Below are 19973 nucleotides of genomic sequence, written 5' to 3' on the forward strand. Positions count from 1 at the left end.
CCTCCCCCAGGCCACACTCCCCTCCCCACCAGCCCCAGAGATATTGGGTTTCTTTCTCTCTCCTCCTCTGAATCCTGCTGTGGCTCCCCAGTGCCAAAGCGATCAAACCCCACCTTATCATGTGGGCCTCGGGGACTTGGCTTCGGCGGGGAAACGGACCGTCACACGTATTCCTGACTTTGGGGGGAGCCGTGCCAAGCCCCCCCCCCCAACCTCCCACCCGCCTTTCCCTGGGCGGCCTCGGAGAGGAGGAGATAAGCCCTCTGGCCTCAGTTTCCCGCTCCGTGAAATGGGCGCGTTGCGGTTCGCAGCAGGACTGGAAGAGCGAGCGGGCCGAGCGCGCCCCGGGGGGAGCTGCGGGTTGGGGCGCGGGGCGCGAGCGCCACTCTGGTCCCTGGAGCCCGCGCCAGCGCGGCGCCCCCCGCGCGCCCGCCCCCTCCCGGCCCCGCGCGTCGGGACTCCGCCCCCCGCCCCGCGGCCAATGAGACGCGGCCCCGGAGCGGCGGCGCGGTGGTCCGGCCCGAGGCTGCGCCGGTGCCCGCGCCCTGCGCCCGCCAGGCCCCCGGCGGGATGGAGCCCGGGCCGCGGCGGCGCGCTTGCCGCCCGCTGGTCTCCGTGTTCCTGCGCGACCCGGGCTCGGGGCGCGTCTACAGGCGCGGGAAGCTGATCGGCAAGGTGGGGAGGGACCCCGGCGCCCCGAGTCCGCGGCCAGGGGGGCCGGCGCCGGGCGGGGGGTCCCGGCGGGGCCGGGATGGGGAGGCGTGCGCGCGCGATGGCGAGCTTGGCGCCAAGCAGCCGCTGTGCATCCCGGCGCCTGTCTCTGCGGGGGGCGTGTGTCCGCGCGAGATCGGGGTCCGGCGTTGGGTTCCCGCGGGGTCCGAGATGCGTTCTGTGGCGGGCCCGGCGTTGGGCGCGTTGTGCCGAGCGTGTGGGTTGTGCGTGCCGGGGTGCAGGGGGTGCGCCCGTGTGTGTTACGGGTCTCGGTGCCGCGGTGTAGACTCGGCTGTGTTGTCTCCAGGTGTGTGTGCCCGTGAATGCGTTATAATCTCCCGCTTCGCGTGTTGGGATCCTGTATTGTGGTCGTGGGCGACACGTGTCCACGTCGGGATGTGTCTGAGTCTGTGCCCCTGGGCCTTCGTGTGTGTCCAAGTGTTGCCTTGTGTGTCCAGGTATGAGGGTGTGAGCTGCGTCTGTGCGTCTCAGGTGTGTGTGTGTGTGAAGCGGCTTGGCCACCTGTCCCCACGTGTGTGCACCTGTCCCCACGTGTGTGCACCTGTCCCCACGAGTGTGCATCTGTCCCCGCGTGTGTGTACCTGTCCCCGCGTGTATGCACCTGTCCCCGCGTGTGTGCACCTGTCCCCACGTGTGTGCACCTGTCCCCACGAGTGTGCACCTGTCCCCGCGTGTATGCACCTGTCCCCACGTGTGTGCACCTGTCCCCACGAGTGTGCACCTGTCCCCACGTGTGTGCACCTGTCCTGCCAGCTGGTGAATCCCGCTCCCCCACAGGGCGCCTTCAGCCGCTGCTACAAGCTGACCGACATGTCCACCAGCACCGTGTTTGCCCTCAAGGTGGTGCCACGTGGCAGTGGCGGTGGCGGGGCCGGTCATCTGCGTCCCCGTGGGAAGGTACACCCGCCCGTCCGTGCCCAGGGGCCCCCACACCTGCAGCGCCCCCAGAGCATTCCTGCCCTTGGAGGGGGAGGTGTGTGCCCCGGGCCGGGATACTACTGCGGGGTGTGTCCACGGGGGGCCATGCCCACAGGTGGAGCGGGAGATCGCCCTGCACAGCCGCCTGCGACACCGCAACATTGTGGCCTTCCACGGACACTTTGCTGACCGTGACCACGTGTACATGGTGTTGGAGTACTGCAGCCGCAAGGTGCCTGGGGGGGCAGGGGGCAGAGAGGGGGCCTGCATCCTCCGTGTCTGCTGTGCTTGTCTGCGTCCACCCCGTGTGTCCGTCTGTGCTCACCTGTCTCTGCCTGTGCCCACACCGGGCCCATCTGTGCTCATCCTGTGGGCAGCTGGGCGCCCCTGAACTCACCTGAGCCTACCCGTGCTCACCTGGGCCCTTCCTGCATTCAGCCAGGCCCCCCCACCCCCGGGCCCAGGTGAGGTTGGCTGTGCCTTCCTAGCCCCCTGAGCTCATTTGGCCCCCTCCGGTGCCCCTGAGCCCACCTGAGCTCAGCATCCACCCACTCCGTGTTCCTCTCTGACCATCGGCCCTTTGCAAGCTCACCTGCGGCCGCCCAGGTGTGTCTGCCCTCCTGTGTCCCCCTCGGGCTCCGCTGAGCTCATCCGCGTTCGCCTGTCTGACTCCCACAGTCCTTGGCCCACGTGCTGGCGGCGCGGCGGACGCTGACGGAGCCCGAGGTGCGCTATTATCTGCGGGGCCTGGTCAGCGGCCTGCGCTACCTGCACCAGAGGCGGATCGTGCATCGCGACCTGAAGCTCAGTGAGTCTGGGGTGGGTGGGGGGGAGGCTGGGGGGCCACAGAGCTGGGCCAGCCACACCCCATGCCCCTGCACCCCCCTACCCGCCCCCCGACAGGCAACTTCTTCCTGAACAAGAATATGGAGGTGAAGATTGGAGACCTGGGGCTGGCCGCCAGGGTGGGGCCCGGGGGCCGCTGTCACAGGTGAGGTTGCAGGGGCACAGGTGGGCCCCGACTGGCATGGGGGCCTCGGCCTTCCTGAGCTCCCCCTGTGTCGCCTCCCAGAGTGCTCTGCGGGACCCCAAACTTCCTGGCCCCAGAGGTCGTCTCCAGGGATGGGCACTCCTGCCAGTCGGACATCTGGGCTCTGGGCTGCATCATGTGAGTGGGACCCCGGGAGCCCCGGGCCTGGGGGGGGGAGCAGGAGGGCCCCGGGAGGCCAGGTATGGGCAGGCGGGAGCCCCCACAGGCAGGTAAGGACAGGTGTAAGTATGTGGGGGAGGGGAAGGCAGGTGTAGCATAAATACAACAGATGTGTGCAGCTGTGTGTGCAGGTGTGGATGGGGCGTTTGGGGGGACCACGTGTGAGGGAGGACAGGTTTCAGAGCGCACAGAGGTGTGGACGGTGCATGAGGCTGCTGGGGGCACAGGCAGACCGGGTCATGGATGTACAGGTGGGAGGTCCAGGCACGAGTGGAGCAGGTGTGGACAGGTCCGTGCAGGTGCACACAGCTGGGAGCCAGGTGCAGGCAGGTGTCCAGCCAGGTGCTGGCGTCTGCCGAGCGGACGGGAGTGGATGCACAGCGGGTGCTGGGAAGCAGGTGTGGAGTGTGGAGGGAGCCAGCCCTGGAGGCCAGGCCGGAGACAAGCAGGCACCCGGCTCCTTCCCCCACCCCACCCAGGTACCTGGTGCTGACCGGCGCACCCCCCTTCGTGGCGGCACCCCTGTCGGAGATGTACCAAAACATCCGCGCCGGCCGCTACCCCGAGCCTGCCCACCTGTCGCCTGCCGCGCGCTGCCTCATCGCCCGCCTGCTGGCGCCCGACCCAGCCGAGAGGCCCAGCCTGGAGCAGCTGCTGCAGGACGACTTCTTCACGCAGGTGGGCGTGGGGCCAGCGGGGTGAGGCGGCCCGGGCATCTCGGCTGACCCCCGCGAGGGTCAGGACCCCCAGGGGGCCCAGGCACGCAGGGGCCGGAACCTGAGCCGGCCGCTGACCCCCCGCAGGGCTTCACTCCGGACCGGCTGCCGCCCCACTCCTGCCACAGCCCGCCCATCTTCGCCATCCCCCGGCCTCTGGGCAGGCTCTTCCGGAAGGTGGGCCGGCTGCTGCTGACCCAGGGCCGGCCACCCTGTGAGTACCGCACCTGTCGCCGTCCTCCAGCTACCTGCCCCTCACCTGCCTCACACCTGTCCCACACCTGTCCTACACCTGCCCTGCACCTCACCAGTCCCCCACCTGTCTCACAGCTGCCCCACACCTGTCCCATACCTGTCTCACACCTGCCCTGCACCTGCCTCACACCTGCCCCACATCTGCCCTTCACCTGCCTCACACCTGTCCCACATCTGCCTCACACCTGCCCCATACCTGTCTTGCACCTGCCTCACACCTGCTCTGCATCGCACCTGCCCCACACTTGCCTCACACCTGCCCCGCACCTGCCTCACACCTGTCTCGCACCTGTCTCACACCTGCCCCGCACCTGCTCACACCTGTCCCGCACCTGTCTCACACCTGCCCCGCACCTGCCTCACACCTGTCCCGCACCTGCCTCACACCTGCCCCGCACCTGCCTCACACCTGCCCCGCACCTGCCTCACACCTGTCCCGCATCTGTCTCACACCTGTCCTGCACCTGCCTCACACCTGTCCTGCCTCACACCTGTCCTGCACCTGCCCCTCACCTGCCCCGCACCTGCCTCACACCTGTCTTGCACCTGCTCCTCACCTGCCTCACACCTGCCCCATACCTGCCTCACACCTGTCCTGCACCTGCCTCACACCTGTCTCGCGTCTGCCTCACACCTGCCCCGCACCTGCCTCACACCTGTCCTGCATCTGTCTCACACCTGTCCTGCACCTGCCCCTCACCTGCCTCACACCTGCCCCGCACCTGCCTCACACCTGCCCTGCACCTGCCTCACACCTGTCCTGCACCTGCCCCACTCCTGCCCCATACCTGCCCCCACCTGTCCTGCATCTCACACACCTGCTGTGCAACATCACATCCACAACAGAGGGGGCTGTGGGTGCCTGGTGCTTGGCCCCCTGCGTGGGGCTGGCCTCTGCACCCTCATCTCCTCGTGCCTCCCTCAGGCCCCGTCACTCCTACCGAGGCCTCGGGTCCCGGAGAAGATAGTCCCCACCCTGACTCCATGGACTGGGGCGGAGAGGTGAGCGCTCAGTCGGGGCGTCCCCACAGCAGGCTGGCAGAGGGAGGGGGCGTGGTCTTCAAAGCGGGGAGCGCAGAGCCCTTCCCCAACCTCAGGGCCTCCCCCTGGGGCCTGGGGCGCCCCCACCTGCTCTCCCTCCCCAGGCCTCCCCGTCGGAGAGAGGGTCTCCCCGCCTCGAGGTCCCCGTCCACCTGCTCTCCCAGGGGACGCTCAGGAGTGATGTGGCGGGTGAGCAGACCTCTGTCCTAGGCCGGGGCTGCGGGTGGGGCGTGAGGGTCTGTAAGTGGGGGGCAGAGACCGTGCCTTGCCTGGACCATGGTCCCTCTCCCGGCCTCAACTTCCCCACCTGCAAAAAGGGAGTGATGCACGGTATCCTCCTGCATTTACAAGAAGATGCGGGAGTTGGGGGCGGGCTGGTTGGAGGGGCCCAGGCCTGTCTGCACCCCCCCCCGCAACCCTCCACTTAGATCTGTCTCCCCAGGGCCTGAGGGGAGCCCGAGGCAGGAGGTGGACGCGGCCATCAGAAAGCTGACGCTCTGCCTGGACCCCGGCCCCCCAGGTAGGAGTCCAGGGCAGCCCGTGGGGCCCCCTTCTCTTTGCATCCCAGGAAAAGTGCCCTGTCCCCATCTGGGGCCCCCCGGGTATTTCTGGGGCTCTCCGGGGGCCGGGCTGAGAGAGGCTTCAGACCTCAGACAAGTCACTCACCCCGTTCTGTGCCTCGGTGTCCTTTCCTGTCAGAGGGGGCTGACGCCAGCACGATGACGGTGGCCCTTTTGTGAGAAGTCTAGAATTTTCTGGAGCTTCTTTACCGCAACTGTTTATTTGAAGCCACGAGTTGGGGAGGGTTCTGTTGGGGGGGGGCACCCTCGTCTTCTCGGGGTCTGAGGTCTCTGCGGTTTGTAACCCCAGAGAGGAGAGCGAGAGAAACGGAGAGAGGGGCTGTGACATCTGACCGTTGCTGACCCTGAGCCCGTGTCGGTGGCCACACCGGCACCAGGGACCCCAGAGTCCCCCAAATGTTCTCTTTCTCCTCCCCTCGACCTCCATCAACGCCCCACCAGGCGAGGGGGCCCCGGCCAGCCCGAGGGGACGTCTCGTGGACCCGTCTCCCTTCTCTTTGATTCCTGCCTTATCCTGGGCTCCCCCCAGTGGCAGCCCAAGGGGGACCCCGGACTGTGAGCTTGTCTTTCGTCAATGGAGCCGATTTATTTAAACATTTTCAATAAACAGTGAAGGACAGGGCCGGCCCGGTGGTGCAGCGGTTAAGTGCACATGTTCCGCTTCGGTGGCCCGGGGTTCGCCGGTTCGGATCCCGGGTGCGGACATCGCACCGCTTGGCAAGCCATGCTGTGGTAGGCGTCCCACATATAAAGTAGAGGAAGATGGGCACAGATGTTAGCTCAGGGACAGTCTTCCTCAGCAAAAAAACGACAAAGATTGGCAGATATTAGATCAGGGCCAATCTTACTCAAAAAAAAAAAAAAAAAGTGAAAGAGCATCCAAGACACTTTTACAGAGAAGCCGCAGAGTTCGGCTGCCCCCCCAACCCCGTGCAGCTCCTGGCCCCGGCCGCCCCAGGTTTACTGCTGACGACCTTCTCCTCTCCCAGGATCCGACCCAGGACCCCCCAGGGTACGGAGCGATTTCCGTTTTTTAATACAGACATTTTTAAATGGAATAAAGCAAAGCCTTACACAGTTGGGGTATCCCAAGTGTTTGAGAGTCACTCATTTCCAGAGGGGGCGTGTGCCCCTGCATCCCCCCGTCTGTCCCTCACAGGGCGAGGGTGGGTTGTGACTTTTCTCCACGTCCCCTGTTCCTCCACCCAGGCCCCACCGGGACCCCCACCCCGTTCACCTTGTCTTTGTGCCCAGCCACACAGGCCCCCCGGGGAGAGCAGCGGCCCCCACTCTGGGCCCCCAAGTGGGTGGATCATTCCAGCAAGTATGGCTTTGGCTACCAGCTGTCGGACGGGGGCAGCGGTGTCCTGTTTCGGGATGGCACCCACATGGCCCTGCGCCCCCCAGGGGGGTAAGTCGTGGGGCTCCTGTTCCCCCCCCCCCCGCCTTTCTTTGTCCATTTCTCAAGTGTTTCATAAGCACTTACTGGGCACACCTACAGGCACTTTCTGCCTGGTGAGGGAGAGCAATGCTAAAGAAGTGAATGACTAAGTTGATTTCAGGTGGCGCTTTTCTGAAGGAAGTGAACCGGGTGAGGTGATAGATTGGGGGGTGGAGGTGACTCTGGACAGCGTGGCTGTGGAGGGGCTTCCTGGAGAAGCAACATCCAAGGGAGATGGGAATGATGAGAAGGGGCCCATGAGGAACAGCATTTGAGAGACAGGGAACAGCATGTGCAAAGCCCCTGAGATGGGACCAAGTATGACAAGTTTGGCAGGAATGGCAGGGGCTGGAGTGAGCATGGGGGAGACAGGGAGGATGCAAAGTCATGGCCTCGAAGGCCGCTGGTGGGGTTGGGGCAGGCCGGAGGGGTACGACTCACTTTTAGCACCATTTTCCAGGCCGGAGTGACACAGGGGACCAGGGGGGAGGTGGTCTGGGGTGGTGGCTGTGGAGGGACGGGCGGGGGCTGGATCTGGGCTCAGTCTGCAGGCGAGAAGGATGGAGCAGCCCGCGGGCGAGGTGGGGAGATGGCAGGAGGGCAGGTGCAGGGGCCCATCAGGGTGTCAGCGTGGACGTGCCTGAGACCTCGGCTCCGTGGGCTGGAGTTCTGGGGAGGGGACAGGCTGGGCGGCCGGAGAGGGGTGGTCGGCCTGGAGCTGGTCTTCAAGCCACCATCGAAGGGCGTGTGGCTGGGTGGGACGGTGTCCTCAACGGGGAAGTGGCCGTGACCGCCAGCCCGCCCTGTGCCCTGTCCCCAGCCGCGTCTGCTACGTGCCGGCCCGTGGGAAGCTGGAGACCTACGCCCCAAGGGACGTGCCCGGCCCGCTGGGCGCCAAGCTGGCCGTCCTGAGGCTCCTGGCTTGCTCCGGGCGGTGGCAGCGGCGGCGAGAGGTGAGGGCCTGGCGGGGTGGTGGGCCGGATGGGGGTGGTGGGGGGGGGTCACCTGGCCCTGAGCCCGTGTGGCCGGGTGTCCACAGGAGGGGCGCCTGCCCCCGCCCGCCAGCCTGGGCCCCTGCCTGTTGCGCTTCCTGGCCTCCGAGCGCGCGCTGCTTCTGCTTTTCAGCGACGGGACGGTGCAGGTGAGCGGCCTCGTCCTCGGGGGCTGGGGGTCCCCCGTCCCCAGGGTTGCCTCAGGAAAGAGTTGGCTCCTGGCCGGCGGGGGGGGGGGGCAGCTAGAGAAAAAGTATTGACACCTGAGGATGGACACGGCAAAATCGAGAGAGAAACATCCTTCCGTGGTGGCAGAAGGGGGTTTGGGTCCGTACTCCGCGCGTGTCGCTGCGTTTAGCAGCCGACAGACGCTATTTCGTTGGAAAACCACGTTTTTAGGTTGAGGGTTTCCTGAGCGGCACGATGGTTTCTGGAAAATCACAGTCAGCCCTAAAGCGGGTTCCGGAAGCAGTGGTCTACAGTCCTTTCGTTATTTTTAAAGATTATTATTTTATCTCACAGAGAACGCTCCCTCTCCGATCAGACGGGAGTGCGTGTCACGCACCTGCCCTGGCAGCCGGCTCTCCGATGGGGGGCTGTCCTCACAGCTCAAGGAGGCGGCGCCCAGCCGGGGGCAAGGGATTAAGAGCGGGGGTCTCACTGGGTGACCGTGGGCAGGGGAGTCCCGTCTGAGCCTCAGTTTCCCCATCTGCACAGTAGAGCTCCTGGCTCACGACCCCATGAGTCCCTGGGGATGGGGCAGATGCTGAGACCCGAGTCAGGGGGCTCTCGGTCTCCTGTCCCCTTGTCCTTCTCCCCGGAGTGCCAGGGCTGGGGCCGGCCCGGGGCACCCTTCTCACCTTGACCTCGACCCCTCACCCCTTGGCAGGTCAGCTGCCGTGGAGACCAGACTCAACTGGTGCTGAGCGGTGCGGACGAGGAGTTGCTGCTCACCGTGTGGGATCGGGGCCAGCCCGGCGCCTCCTACCCGCTGGGTGTCCTGCGGACCCACGGCTGTGCCCCGGCTGCCCGCCAGCGCCTGCATCACGCTCTCCGCATGCTGCAGAGCATCTAGGGCCCCCGAGGGTCAGAGTGGACCTCTGCATGATGACGCCGGGGACCCAGGCTCCATTTCTGTCCCTCTTGCTTCCCCAGAGGGGACGTCCTGGGAGACAGCTGAGGGAGCACGCAGGGGGCATGGGGCGTGGGGTCCTTGCCTTGTGGCATGACTGTTCCACCCAGACTTTTGTTTGGCTGTGGTTTTTTTTTTTTTTCTCATTAAAGAAAGCTTGGCTCTGTAGCCTGCCGTCTGCCTCGTTTGGGGGGACTTTGAGGAGCTTTGGGGAGCGGGCACTCAGACCTGGTGTTATCTGAGCCCACTGTCCTTTGTGGGAGGGCCAGGTGGGCCACATGGTCCCCCATACAAAAATTCATACCAGGGGCCGGCCTGGTGGCACAGCAGTTAAGTTTGCACGTTCTGCTTCGGCAGCCCAGGGTTCGCCGGTTCGGATCCTGGGTGCGGACGTGGCACCGCTTGGCAAGCCATGCTGTGGCAGGCATCCCACATATAAAGTAGAGGAAGATGGGCATGGATGTTAGCTCAGGGCCAGTCTTCCTCAGCAAAAAAAAAAAAGAGGAGGATTGGCAGCAGATGTTAGCTCAGAGCTAATCTCCCTCAAAAAAAAAAAAAAAAAAAGTACTAGAGTAAGGTTTGATGTGACCAGAAATCCAAGACACGGGACATTTGCTTACTGGACAGGCAGTGAGAAAACGGATGTGGGAGGCTGGGAGGATGGTGGCCCGTGTTATGTGGGAGCAAAGCGTTTGGCACAGCTGTCACCTGCGGTAACTTAGGGGGGATGATCAGAACCTCTGGGGCTGATTGAAAACTGCTTGTCACGTGCAAGGTGTTTAAAAAAGAGACAAATTCGGGAAAGAACTGGCCGATGGCAGACGGAGAGGTCAGAGATCGGAGTCTGCACAATTGCTTCCTGACACAAAGGGTAGGAGACAGGACTTCAACATGCGTCAGGCGCCCTGCGTCCGGGCAGCTTCCCGGTGGCAGGAGGCAACCCAGCAGGTTACCAGCTGTCCGAGTCCCTCGCCGAGGTTCTCATTCCTTGAGAGTCGCTGCCTCCTGAGACCCGAGGTTTGGGCCATCTTGTCTCTGGACATCCGTGTCTTTCTCCTTCTGGGATGGGGGACCCAGGTCCCCCCAGCACCCTGGAAGGAGCAAGGAGCGCCCCTGAGCCCCCAGACTCATGACCAGGAGTGTGAAGATTGGGGGGCACCGCACTGGTGAGCTGTCATGAGCAGGCGACGATCGAGGAAACTGAGGCACAGAGAGGGGCCGCACTGTGACGGGGGTGAACCCGAACGAGGACGAAACGAAGGTGTTCGGGGCAGCACCATTCGTGATACTGAAAAAGATGGGACACAATCTAAGTGTGCAGCGGTGGGGGGGGTCGGTGGGGGCCCTGTCCAGCAAGGCCTCCGGGATGAGGGCGGAGAAGAGGAGACACGCAGGGGGACGGGAAGGGGACCTGAGGGTCTTGGGGCTGATGGCAGCAAAGTCAGCACCATTCGGAAGCCACAGTCCTCGGTGGGGGCTCCTGGCCGCGCCCAGAGGCAGCGTGTGCTCCATGATGGGCGAGGAGACCCCGCCTCACGTCCCTGCTTTGCCCCTTACGGGCGCATCCGTGCCTCAGTTTCCCCATCTGTATCGGGGGCTACCTGGACCAGCAGCGGTTCTGTGGGACGCTCAGCCTCAAAGTTCCCCTCGTCGGCCCCCCGGGAACTCGTTGTGAAAATAGCGGGGAGCAACTGAATCTGCAGGGGCGTCTCTAGAAGAAGGGGCTCCATCCGCTCCCCGAAATGCGTGCGTCTGCGTGACAGGCGTCAGAGAGACTCGCGGAGACCGGATCGCGATGGACACGGATCGTGATGAAGAAATGATTGTTCATTGCTGCAATTTTGTTTTTAAAATGGCCTCATCCTTCAGAGTGGTCGTTCTCAAGGGAGGGTGGTCCTGCCCCCCGGGGACACTGGGCGACGTCTGGGGACATCGGTGGCTGTCACACTGAGGGTGGACCTGGCATCGAGTGGGTGGGGGCCAGGGATGCTGCTCAGCCCCCTGCAGCGCCCAGGACGGCCCCACGGAGAGCGACCCGGCCCCAGTGTCCACAGCGCCGAGGGGGACCCTGCTTGAGAGGAAGGAACCGAAATATTTACAGACGTGGTGCTTAATTTCTAAAAGCTTATTTCCTTTGTAATCAGGAAAAGTCAATAAAGGTGAAAAATGACATTCCGGTGCCCATGTACTGTGTGCCCCTAAATGTCCCCTCCCTGGGGCCTGGGCTGTGTCCATGGGGAGAGAGGTCACGGGGGAGGGGGACGACCCCCAGGCAGAGTTTCGGGCCCGCCCTCAGCTGACCCTCTGCAGCCCTGCGGAGGACCCCGTGTCCCGCGGACACCCGCCTGCAGGCAGGGCACTGGGGCAGCTCTGAGCGGGATGTGACGTGCAAAGCCACCGACCAGGGCAGGGGGGGGACCCGGAAGCCGCCCCCCCGGGGCCCCTCCACACAGCTTTTCCCCTTTTAACTACTGACTACCAATTCCATAAAGAAAACATGGATGCCAACTCTTTGTGACAAATTGCAACCTGACAAATTAAAGTCCCCGGGGCCACCACCTCCTGTCCGCAGTCCCCTCCCTTCCTGGGGAGGTCACAGGGCCACCTTTTTTCCTATCTATTTACACAGACTTCTGTTCCTGCAGAAAAAAATTAAGCCATCCACGGCATCCTTGCTTTCTGCCCTCAGCCACTGGCCAGGGTGCATTTCTGCATCTGTGTGTAAAGATCCACCCCGTTGCTGTTAATGGAAGGATGAGCCGAAGAAGGGTTGGCGTTTAGCGATGGGGGGAGGAGATGGAGGGAGCCGAGGGGTCGGTCAGGGGAGGTCGCATGCCTTGGTGTGGCCGGACGTGGGAGAGGAAATTATTCCGAGTAAAAGAGGGCGAGAACCGGAAAGTTCCCTGGAGAGTCCCGGAGGAACGGGCTGTGGGCGGGAGACAAACCGCAGACCGGAGAAGGCCCATGCGTGGGGCATGCAGTGTGGCCTTTTAATTATCATTATTAATGTGAAATTCACAGAACATGCAATTAACCATTTTAAAGTGTACAGCTTAGTGGCCCTGAGTGCATTCACATCATCTTGCAACCACCACCTCTATCTAGTTCCAGAACACTCCATCACCCCAGAAGAAGCCCCATTCCCATCAGCATCACCCCCACCCCCTCCCCAGCCCCTGGCACCCAGGAGCCCGCTCTCTGTCTGTGGATCTGCCTGTTCTGGACGTTTCATGTCCATGGGGTCACACGCCGTGTGTCCTTCTGTGTCTGCTTCTCTCTCTGAGCGTCGTGTGTGCAGGTCCGTCCACGTGCAGCCGTGTCAGGGCCTCGCTCCTCTTCACGGCTGCGTCGTGTTCCAGTGTGTTGGTGGACCACATTTTATTTATCCATTCATCTGTTGATGGTGACAGAAACCCCTCCTAATTATTATGAACAACGTGAATAATAGGCTTCTGGGGGCTGGCCTTGTGGCCAAGTGATTCAGTTCACGTGCTCCACTTCGGCAGCCCAGGATTTCGCCAGTTCAGATCCTGGGCGCGGACATGGCACCACTCATCAGGCCACGCTGAGGCAGCGTCCCACATGCCACAGCTAGAAGGACCTACAACTAGAATATACAACTATGTACTGGGGGGCTTTGGGGAGAAGAAGAAGAAGAAAAAGAAGAAAAAGGAATTGGCTTCTGAAGCTGAAATGTTCAGAAGAAGAGACGGCTGCAGGCAAGGCTGGATCAGGGGCTCAGGTGAAGGCTAAGGACTGCCCTGTCTCCCTCGTCCTTTCTCTTGCTCTCTCTCCATCTCTTGCTTTATCCTCCTTTCTTTTGGCTTCACTCGTTAGCAGGCTCAGCATGGCCTGACATGCTACCAGCTTAGCAAACTCGAGAAAAGCAGCAGCCACACTTCCCCGTTAGTGCCAGCAAAAGGCCTGGGACTGGAGCTCACCGGCCGGGCCTGGGTCACATGACCTCCCCCCAAATCTCCTAGAGTGACAGTGGGGTGTAGCGGGTCCAGAAGAAGGGGGAATGGATGCTGACACCCCGTCATGATCTTCCTTTGCTGTGGTGTGTTTCTGATCCACAGACGGTCTTTTGTGTAAAAATGCCATGGTGGGCATTCAAGCCCTTGCGTACACCCCACACCGAGTAGGGCCATGCAGCCACCCCGCAAGCAGCTCCTCCAGCCCCAGTTGAGCCTTCGGGTGAGGCAGCCCCAGCTGGCATCTTGACTGAGACCTTAGGTGAGACTCTGAGCCAGACCCGCCCAGCCAGACCACTTCTGAATCCCTGACCCACAGAAACTATGAAAAAAATGTGTTTATTGTCATTTTAAGTCACTGAGTTTTGGGGTGATTCCTTACCCAGCAATAGCTAACTAATACACACGCCCAAACACGCAAAGGACCCATCTCCGCTTCTGCCCAGAACATTCGTTTCTGGGGAGGAAAAAGCCACAACATCCTCAGCCTGTTTAACTGTGTATCTTGCAAAATGACCTACCTAGCGTGTTTATCTCCATCTGTTCGTGGGCGTCAGAACAGAAACAATCTATGCGGGCGGCCCACGTGCCGAGCCCACGATGGAGGATTATTAAAAATAAACGAACCGCAGAATATATTAATTTTGTAACCTCCCAGGCCGATTCTTATTTCTAGGTTTGAGAACAGGCATGGCAAAGCGCCCACTCCGCCCTCACACTGAAACTTTCTGGAATCTTCTTCAGAGAGGTTAACTGTGCGTCTCAAGAAATAAGATTCTTGGCCTCGCTGTTTTGGGTGCTGACAAAGCTTGGAGCTTCAAGAAACGGCAATGAATGCACTCCAGGCCTGGCCAGGATTTTTTTTTTTTTTTTTTTGAGGAAACCACTGAGAGCATTTTTAACTCTGAAGAATGAGGGAAAACCTGGCTTTGCTCGGTTCTGCCTTCCCCCCACCCCGCAATCTGAAGCTTCGGCTGAACCCAGCCTCTGGACCACATTCTCATTGGTCCGTGGGAGCATGTGACAGGGTGCCTCCTCCAATCACTGGCGAGGAAGGCGGGGCCAGGGCGGCAGCATCCCGGACAGGCCTGATTGGCTGCTGCCATGGTAACCGTGTGTGACGTCACAAAGCATCGCAAGGTCCAGGCCCCGGCTGCGGGCGTCGGGTTCCCCATCCGCTGGAATCCGCACGACTGTCCGGCGAGCTGGGGGCTTCCCTCTCCCCATTTAACAGACGAGGAAGATGAGGCACGTGGGATGCCTCAATAGAGATACTGCCAGGAGAAAAGGGGGTGGCCGCAGGCAGGTCAACCTTGGCCCCCCCGACCCGCACCCCCCAGAGGGAGTCCTTAAAATCCTGGAAACTGCAGGGAATTATGCTGAGAGAAAAATGCCAGTGCCAACAGGTCACATACCGGAGGATTCCGTTTACATAACATTTTTGAAAAGACAACATTTTAGAAATGGACAACAGATTGCCAGGGGTCAGGGGTCCAGGTCGGGGGGCTCTGGTTATAAAAGTGCAGCTCAAGGGATCCGTGTGGTGATGGTGCACGAGCCCACCCAGCTGGTAAAATGGTAGACGACTAAATACACACGCACGCACGCGCGCGTACACACGTGCACGAATGCAAGTGAAACTGGGAAATCTGGATGAGGTCAGTGATTGTTTCCATGTCAATATCCTGGCTGAGATATCGACTATTGTTTTGCAAAATGGCCCCACGAGGGAGACCGGGCAAAGTGTACAAGGGACACTCTCAGTGTTATTTCCTACAACTGCAGGCACATCTACAATGATCTTAATAAAAATTTCATTTAAAAAAATTCTGAGACACAGTCGGAGCTGCCGCCGCCTGGAGCAGCCGGGACCCCCAGCCTCGCCGCCCCCGCCCAGCCTCTCGCGCCATGCCGTCGGAGAAGACCTTCAAGCAGCGCCACACCTTCGAACAAAGAGTAGAAGATGTCCGACTTATCCGAGAGCAGCATCCTACCAAAATCCCGGTGATAATAGAACGATACAAGGGGGAGAAGCAGCTTCCTGTCCTGGATAAAACCAAGTTCCTTGTGCCTGACCATGTCAACATGAGTGAGCTCATCAAGATAATTAGAAGGCGCTTACAGCTCAACGCTAATCAAGCCTTCTTCCTGTTAGTGAATGGACACAGCATGGTGAGCGTGTCCACACCGATTTCTGAAGTGTATGAAAGTGAGAAGGATGAAGATGGATTCCTGTATATGGTATATGCCTCTCAGGAGACATTTGGGATGAAATTGTCAGTGTAAGACTAGAAAAATGCGTCTGTTCTAGAATTTTTTAAACCCTTACTAAGGAAAAACAAAGGGATGTTACCAACTGAGATCGATCCATTCATCTAATCACAGATCATCAAAACAGTAGTGTTCCTGCCTAGGAGTTTTAGGAAGTTGTTTTTTTGTACTTAAAGCAGAAAAACTGAGCTGCAAATGAGCACATTCAGCTTTGGAAAACTATTATTTAACCTGGGCTGTCTTGTTTTCAAATTTAGAAGTTTAAAAATAAAATACTTTGCATTCTGAGTTGCCAATAAAATAGACCTTCAAGTTATTTTAATGCTCTTTCTCCAATAGGAATTTGCAATTTGAGCATTCAGAGACATGAGTCTCCTCTCCAGGTTCACAGAACCTGCCGACTTTTTATGCAAGGGTTTCTACTCAACTAGAGAAATCTTCCCAGGAGGATCTACAAGCATAAGTTGTCGAGCATAGCCCCCCAAAACGCATTTGCCGTAATTGGCAAAAAGCAGGGCAAATGGGGGTGTCTGAGAAAACTCTGCACTGCTGTCTGAGGTTCCTGATTCCTGATAAGTCTCCCCCACGTCGACGCGCTTGCAGTGGGAGTTTTTTGATTTGTTCCCTAGATAGTTACACACAGAAAAGCACCGCTGCTCACTAGGAGCCTTGAATAATTTATCATTTTGATTTAGTTTCTCAAAAAGCCCAGAGAAAAAGAGCGACCTTTCTTCCGTTTTGGATGTTCTTTAAGAGCTCATAGCAGAGCCTGCTTGGGTAAATGAGCAAGCGGCTGGATCAGTTTCCTTCCTGAGGACAGTGCTGGGAGCGATGGGATACTGAAAGGAAAAGCATTACCATTCAGATGCGCTTCCTCCACCCTGTGGCTTAAAGCTGTAGATGATCCATGTTTTATGTTAAGTGTGTGATGAAAATATGTTATTAAAGTTACAGCATTTTTAAGAGTATTTCAGTTATCACTGTTAGGTTGACCCACCATCAGAATTCCCCACCAAGTGCATGTCAATGGTGAAGAAAACACAGCAAGAGGAGACGCGCGCTCTTCCAGATGTCAGCGGCAAGAGTTAAACATTTTCCAAGTCCAAGTAGAATACATGACCAGTGCTTCCTCCTGCCTGCATGGGGTTCATATTTCGTGTGTCTGTGGGAGTCTCACAGACCACTTAGACTACGTGTCGCAGGTCACGATTTACCCTTGTGTATTTAGGTGTGTGGAACATGTATCTGTTAGTGGAAGTTATCTTCGGGAACGGAGGGAAAAGCAATATTACTGCGTCTGGGCCCTCAGCCCCCAACCTCCCGTCCGCTGCTCTTCCAGCTGCATGCCGCTGCCCACATGGCTAACTTTGAATATGTATATTTTTACATTATGTAAATCCTTAATCAGCCTGTCTTGTTTAGACTGTATATGCCATTATATCGGACATTCTTGTAACTACTGTGTGATCAATAAGATTCCTGTAAGAAATTCTACTTTTTAAAAAACAAAAATACCATGCTGAGAGGGGGACTTACATCCCACATTAGTGGGTGATCACTCTATTTATAGGATCTTTAAAACAAGTACATTTTTAACAAACTAAGGTGAATAAAGGCACAACTAAAAACTGTCAAAAAAAAATAAAATAAAAATAAAAAAAAATAAAAAAATTCTGAGAGGCCAGCCTTGTGGCCTAGTGGTTAAGTTCAGGGCACGTCGCCTCGGCAGCCTGGGTTTGACTCCCGGGCACAGATCTACACCACCATCGATGGCCATGCTGTGGCGGTGACCCACATATAAAATAGAGGAAGATTGGCACTGATATTAGCTCAGGGACAATCTTCCTCAGCAAAAAAAATAAATAAAAATTTCTATGTGTTGGTTCCTCAATCAGTTAACATAGTGTTACCATATGACCCAGCAATTCCACTCCTAGGTGTATACCCAAGAGAATTTAAAACGGATGTTCAAAAACAAAAATTGTAGGTCTGATGGTGACGCTGTGCTTATGCGTCTTGTTAAGCGTCCCTGCGTCGTAGAATGCGGTTTGCTGCGGGGCACTCCGGGGCGGGAGCAGGTGGAGACGAATGGCTAAGACTCCTCGGAGAGTTCGAGGACGGGTTCTTGTTCGTGCATCCTGGAGGGTCGACTCTCCTCTCCGCTTTGACACCGAAAACTTCTACAAATCAAGCACACGCCAGTTTAGATGGGACATAAATCCGTCTTTAGGGCTCTTAGAATAAACCAACATCAAACGTTCCGACTTTGCGAGCAGAACCCTCCGTGTGGGTGGGGACGTGGGGACACGCGTGGATTTGCCTGTTCAGGGCCATTTGGGCCAAATCCCGGGGTCTGACCCGGCCGTCCCTTGGCGATCGATGTGTCCCACATGGGGCCCATACGTCCTGCATGTGACTTCACCACCATGGCGTTTGCAAAAGGCTTCAGCAACCTAAATATATATATATGCATCCGAGAGGGGCTGGCGAGACGAGCCCAGACAGACGGGGTGCTGGGAGTGGAAACGGGGGATGAGGCGGGAGGAAGCGTCCTTGCTCCCGCGGGCCCAGCGGATGTCTCCGTGACAGACATTCTCATTGTCAGGACCAGAAAAGGGGGCGCTCCCGGCATCGAGCGGGCGGGGGTCAGGGATGCTGCTCAACGCCCCCCCACCCAGTGCCCAGGGCGGCCCCACAGAGAATGACCCGGCCCAAGTCAGCAGTGCCGAGAGGGGACCCTGGTCTAACCGGTTAGGAGAAAAAAGACAAACCAATGAGGCAGAACGTTTCAGTCCACGGGGCTGCCGGGCGGCGGAGCCCAGAGAGCCATCTGTGTGCAGAAGTCGCCTGGCCAGGGGGCACCGAACACACGGGAAGTGCCAACGTGCTGGAAGCCATTTTTATTACTGCTACTGTTGTTATTAATAGAGTTTGGGCTAATGGAGCACTCTGGGGTCCTTGGAGGTGTCATGGGAGGGGTCCCCCCTGGGAGGGCAGAGGTTGGTCTTCCCACTGGTCCAACAAGCTGAGCGAGGTCCCACGTCCCCGCCTCTGCCTTCTTGGCCTCCCCTCATCTCAGCACCCCATCTCTAGCCACACACTGGGGCTTCGGGCCGACCCTTAAAATAGTCAAAGATGCTGGTTCCCCCGGAGCCTTGGCCTGCTGGCAGCCACTTCAAACTCATAAGAACAAACTGGTCGCCCCGGGCTGATGCAGCCCCGCCTCTCCAGGTTGCAGAAAACTGTGCTCAGCAAGAAAAATATACTCTCCCAGATGCAGCTAATCCCAATGACATTGTGAATCCACTGCTCCATCCTTTTTCAAATGCTTTCACAACCTGAGTGTCCATCGATGGAGAAATGGATAAACACAGTATGTCCGTCCACGCCCTGGAATATTACGCAGCCATGAAAAGGCAGGAAATCCTGACACCTCCTCCAAAGTGGATGGACCTGGAGGACGAGATGCTCAGTGATGTGAGCCAGACACAGATGGACACACACTGTGTGGTCCACTCACAGGAGGTCCCCAGAGGAGCCACATCCACAGAGACGGAAAGTGGATGGGGGGCCAGGGGATGGGGGAGGGGTGGGAGTCAGTGTTTCATGGGAACAGAGCTGCAGTTTGGGGAGATGGAAATTTCTGGAGACGGATGGAGGGGATGGTGGCACAACCGTGTGAATGTGCTTCATGCCGCCAAGCTGTGCGCTGGAAATGGTCCAGGACCCCCTCAGGGCGCCACAGGACGTTTAATCATCTCGTCTCCTCAGGCCCCTCTGGGACGACGCGGTTTCCCAGACCTGCCCGTTGGGGCGCCCCGGGCCGCCGCGAGGGCTGGTTGGGTGTTTTATAGACTGGCTCTCGGCTGGGGTTTGCCTGTGTTTTTCTCATGGTTACACTAGGCCTGGGGTTGGGGGGAGGACCTTCTCACACCCTCCTGTCGAGGGTCCCTGCTCTCACTGAGACCCATCACTACTGATGTCGATCTTCGTCACCCGCCTGAGGTCATCGAAAAGGGTTTTCACACCCGTCAGCTCACCCGTGCAAACCGGTGAGCTTTTCTCCACGGACAAATCAGCACTTCTGTTTGCAGATGGAAAAAATCAAATGTGTTTTTACAGTCGAACATCCATTGTCTGGCATCCAGAACTTCTCCTGGGACCTGGCTTCTCCTGTCCCTCACTGTGGGACCTCCTCCCATCCCCTCATCGAATGGCCTGCCTCCCCCAATCCAAGACGCTCACCACCACTCAGGAGAAAAATGCTATTTAGTCGGGAAAAAAAAGCCAATAAGCTGGAGTCCTTTCTGCTACTGGGGATCGCGGCAAAATTCTCATGGGGAGGGGATTTTTAGGTGGCTCTGTGTCACTGCCACAGCGCTGGATGAGGCCGGATCTGGTGCAGGTAGAGGAAATGCTCAGTTTTGGGGTGTGCTATCATTTATTCAATCAACAAACAGGGAGGGCCCACTGTGTGCCGGCACTGAGCTGCTGGGCAAGGGACAGTCAGCGGCGAAAGGTGCAAAAGGTGGGCCTGTCTGTGCCCTGGGCGAGCCCACAGCCCGGGCGGAAGGGCCATTAGTCCCCACTGGACGCCAATAATCCAGAACTGCCCTGATGTTCTGGCCCCACGGTTGCAGCCGGGAGGGTGTCATGTGCAGCCCTGACCACACGGTGGCGACAGAGGACCAGCTGTCCTGGTCCATCCCG

General features: G+C 59.0%; 2 protein-coding genes across 4 annotated transcripts; both read left to right on the top strand.

The window, feature by feature from the left end:
• The first annotated feature begins 521 nt into the window (after window positions 1-521).
• Window positions 522-9186, top strand: PLK5 (polo like kinase 5 (inactive)). 3 transcript variants are annotated; one of them, NM_001433560.1, is given in 15 exon segments: window positions 522-675; window positions 1510-1629; window positions 1766-1882; window positions 2329-2458; window positions 2554-2641; window positions 2723-2818; window positions 3340-3538; window positions 3664-3790; window positions 4757-4833; window positions 4977-5061; window positions 5315-5392; window positions 6663-6864; window positions 7715-7847; window positions 7934-8035; window positions 8776-9184. In NM_001433560.1, coding segments are annotated over 15 exon segments (1845 nt in total). In that variant the 5' UTR covers window positions 522-570; the 3' UTR covers window positions 8962-9184.
• A 5623-nt stretch (window positions 9187-14809) lies between these two features.
• Window positions 14810-16934, top strand: LOC100060547 (microtubule-associated proteins 1A/1B light chain 3B). The gene has a single exon (XM_001493613.7). The coding sequence runs from the start codon at window positions 14901-14903 to the stop codon at window positions 15276-15278; it is 378 nt and encodes a 125-aa protein (XP_001493663.1). The 5' UTR covers window positions 14810-14900; the 3' UTR covers window positions 15279-16934.
• Window positions 16935-19973: the final 3039 nt, after the last annotated feature.

This window comes from Equus caballus, chromosome 7 (assembly GCF_041296265.1).
Source record: "Equus caballus isolate H_3958 breed thoroughbred chromosome 7, TB-T2T, whole genome shotgun sequence".
In the NCBI taxonomy this organism is placed as follows: Eukaryota; Metazoa; Chordata; class Mammalia; order Perissodactyla; family Equidae; genus Equus; species Equus caballus.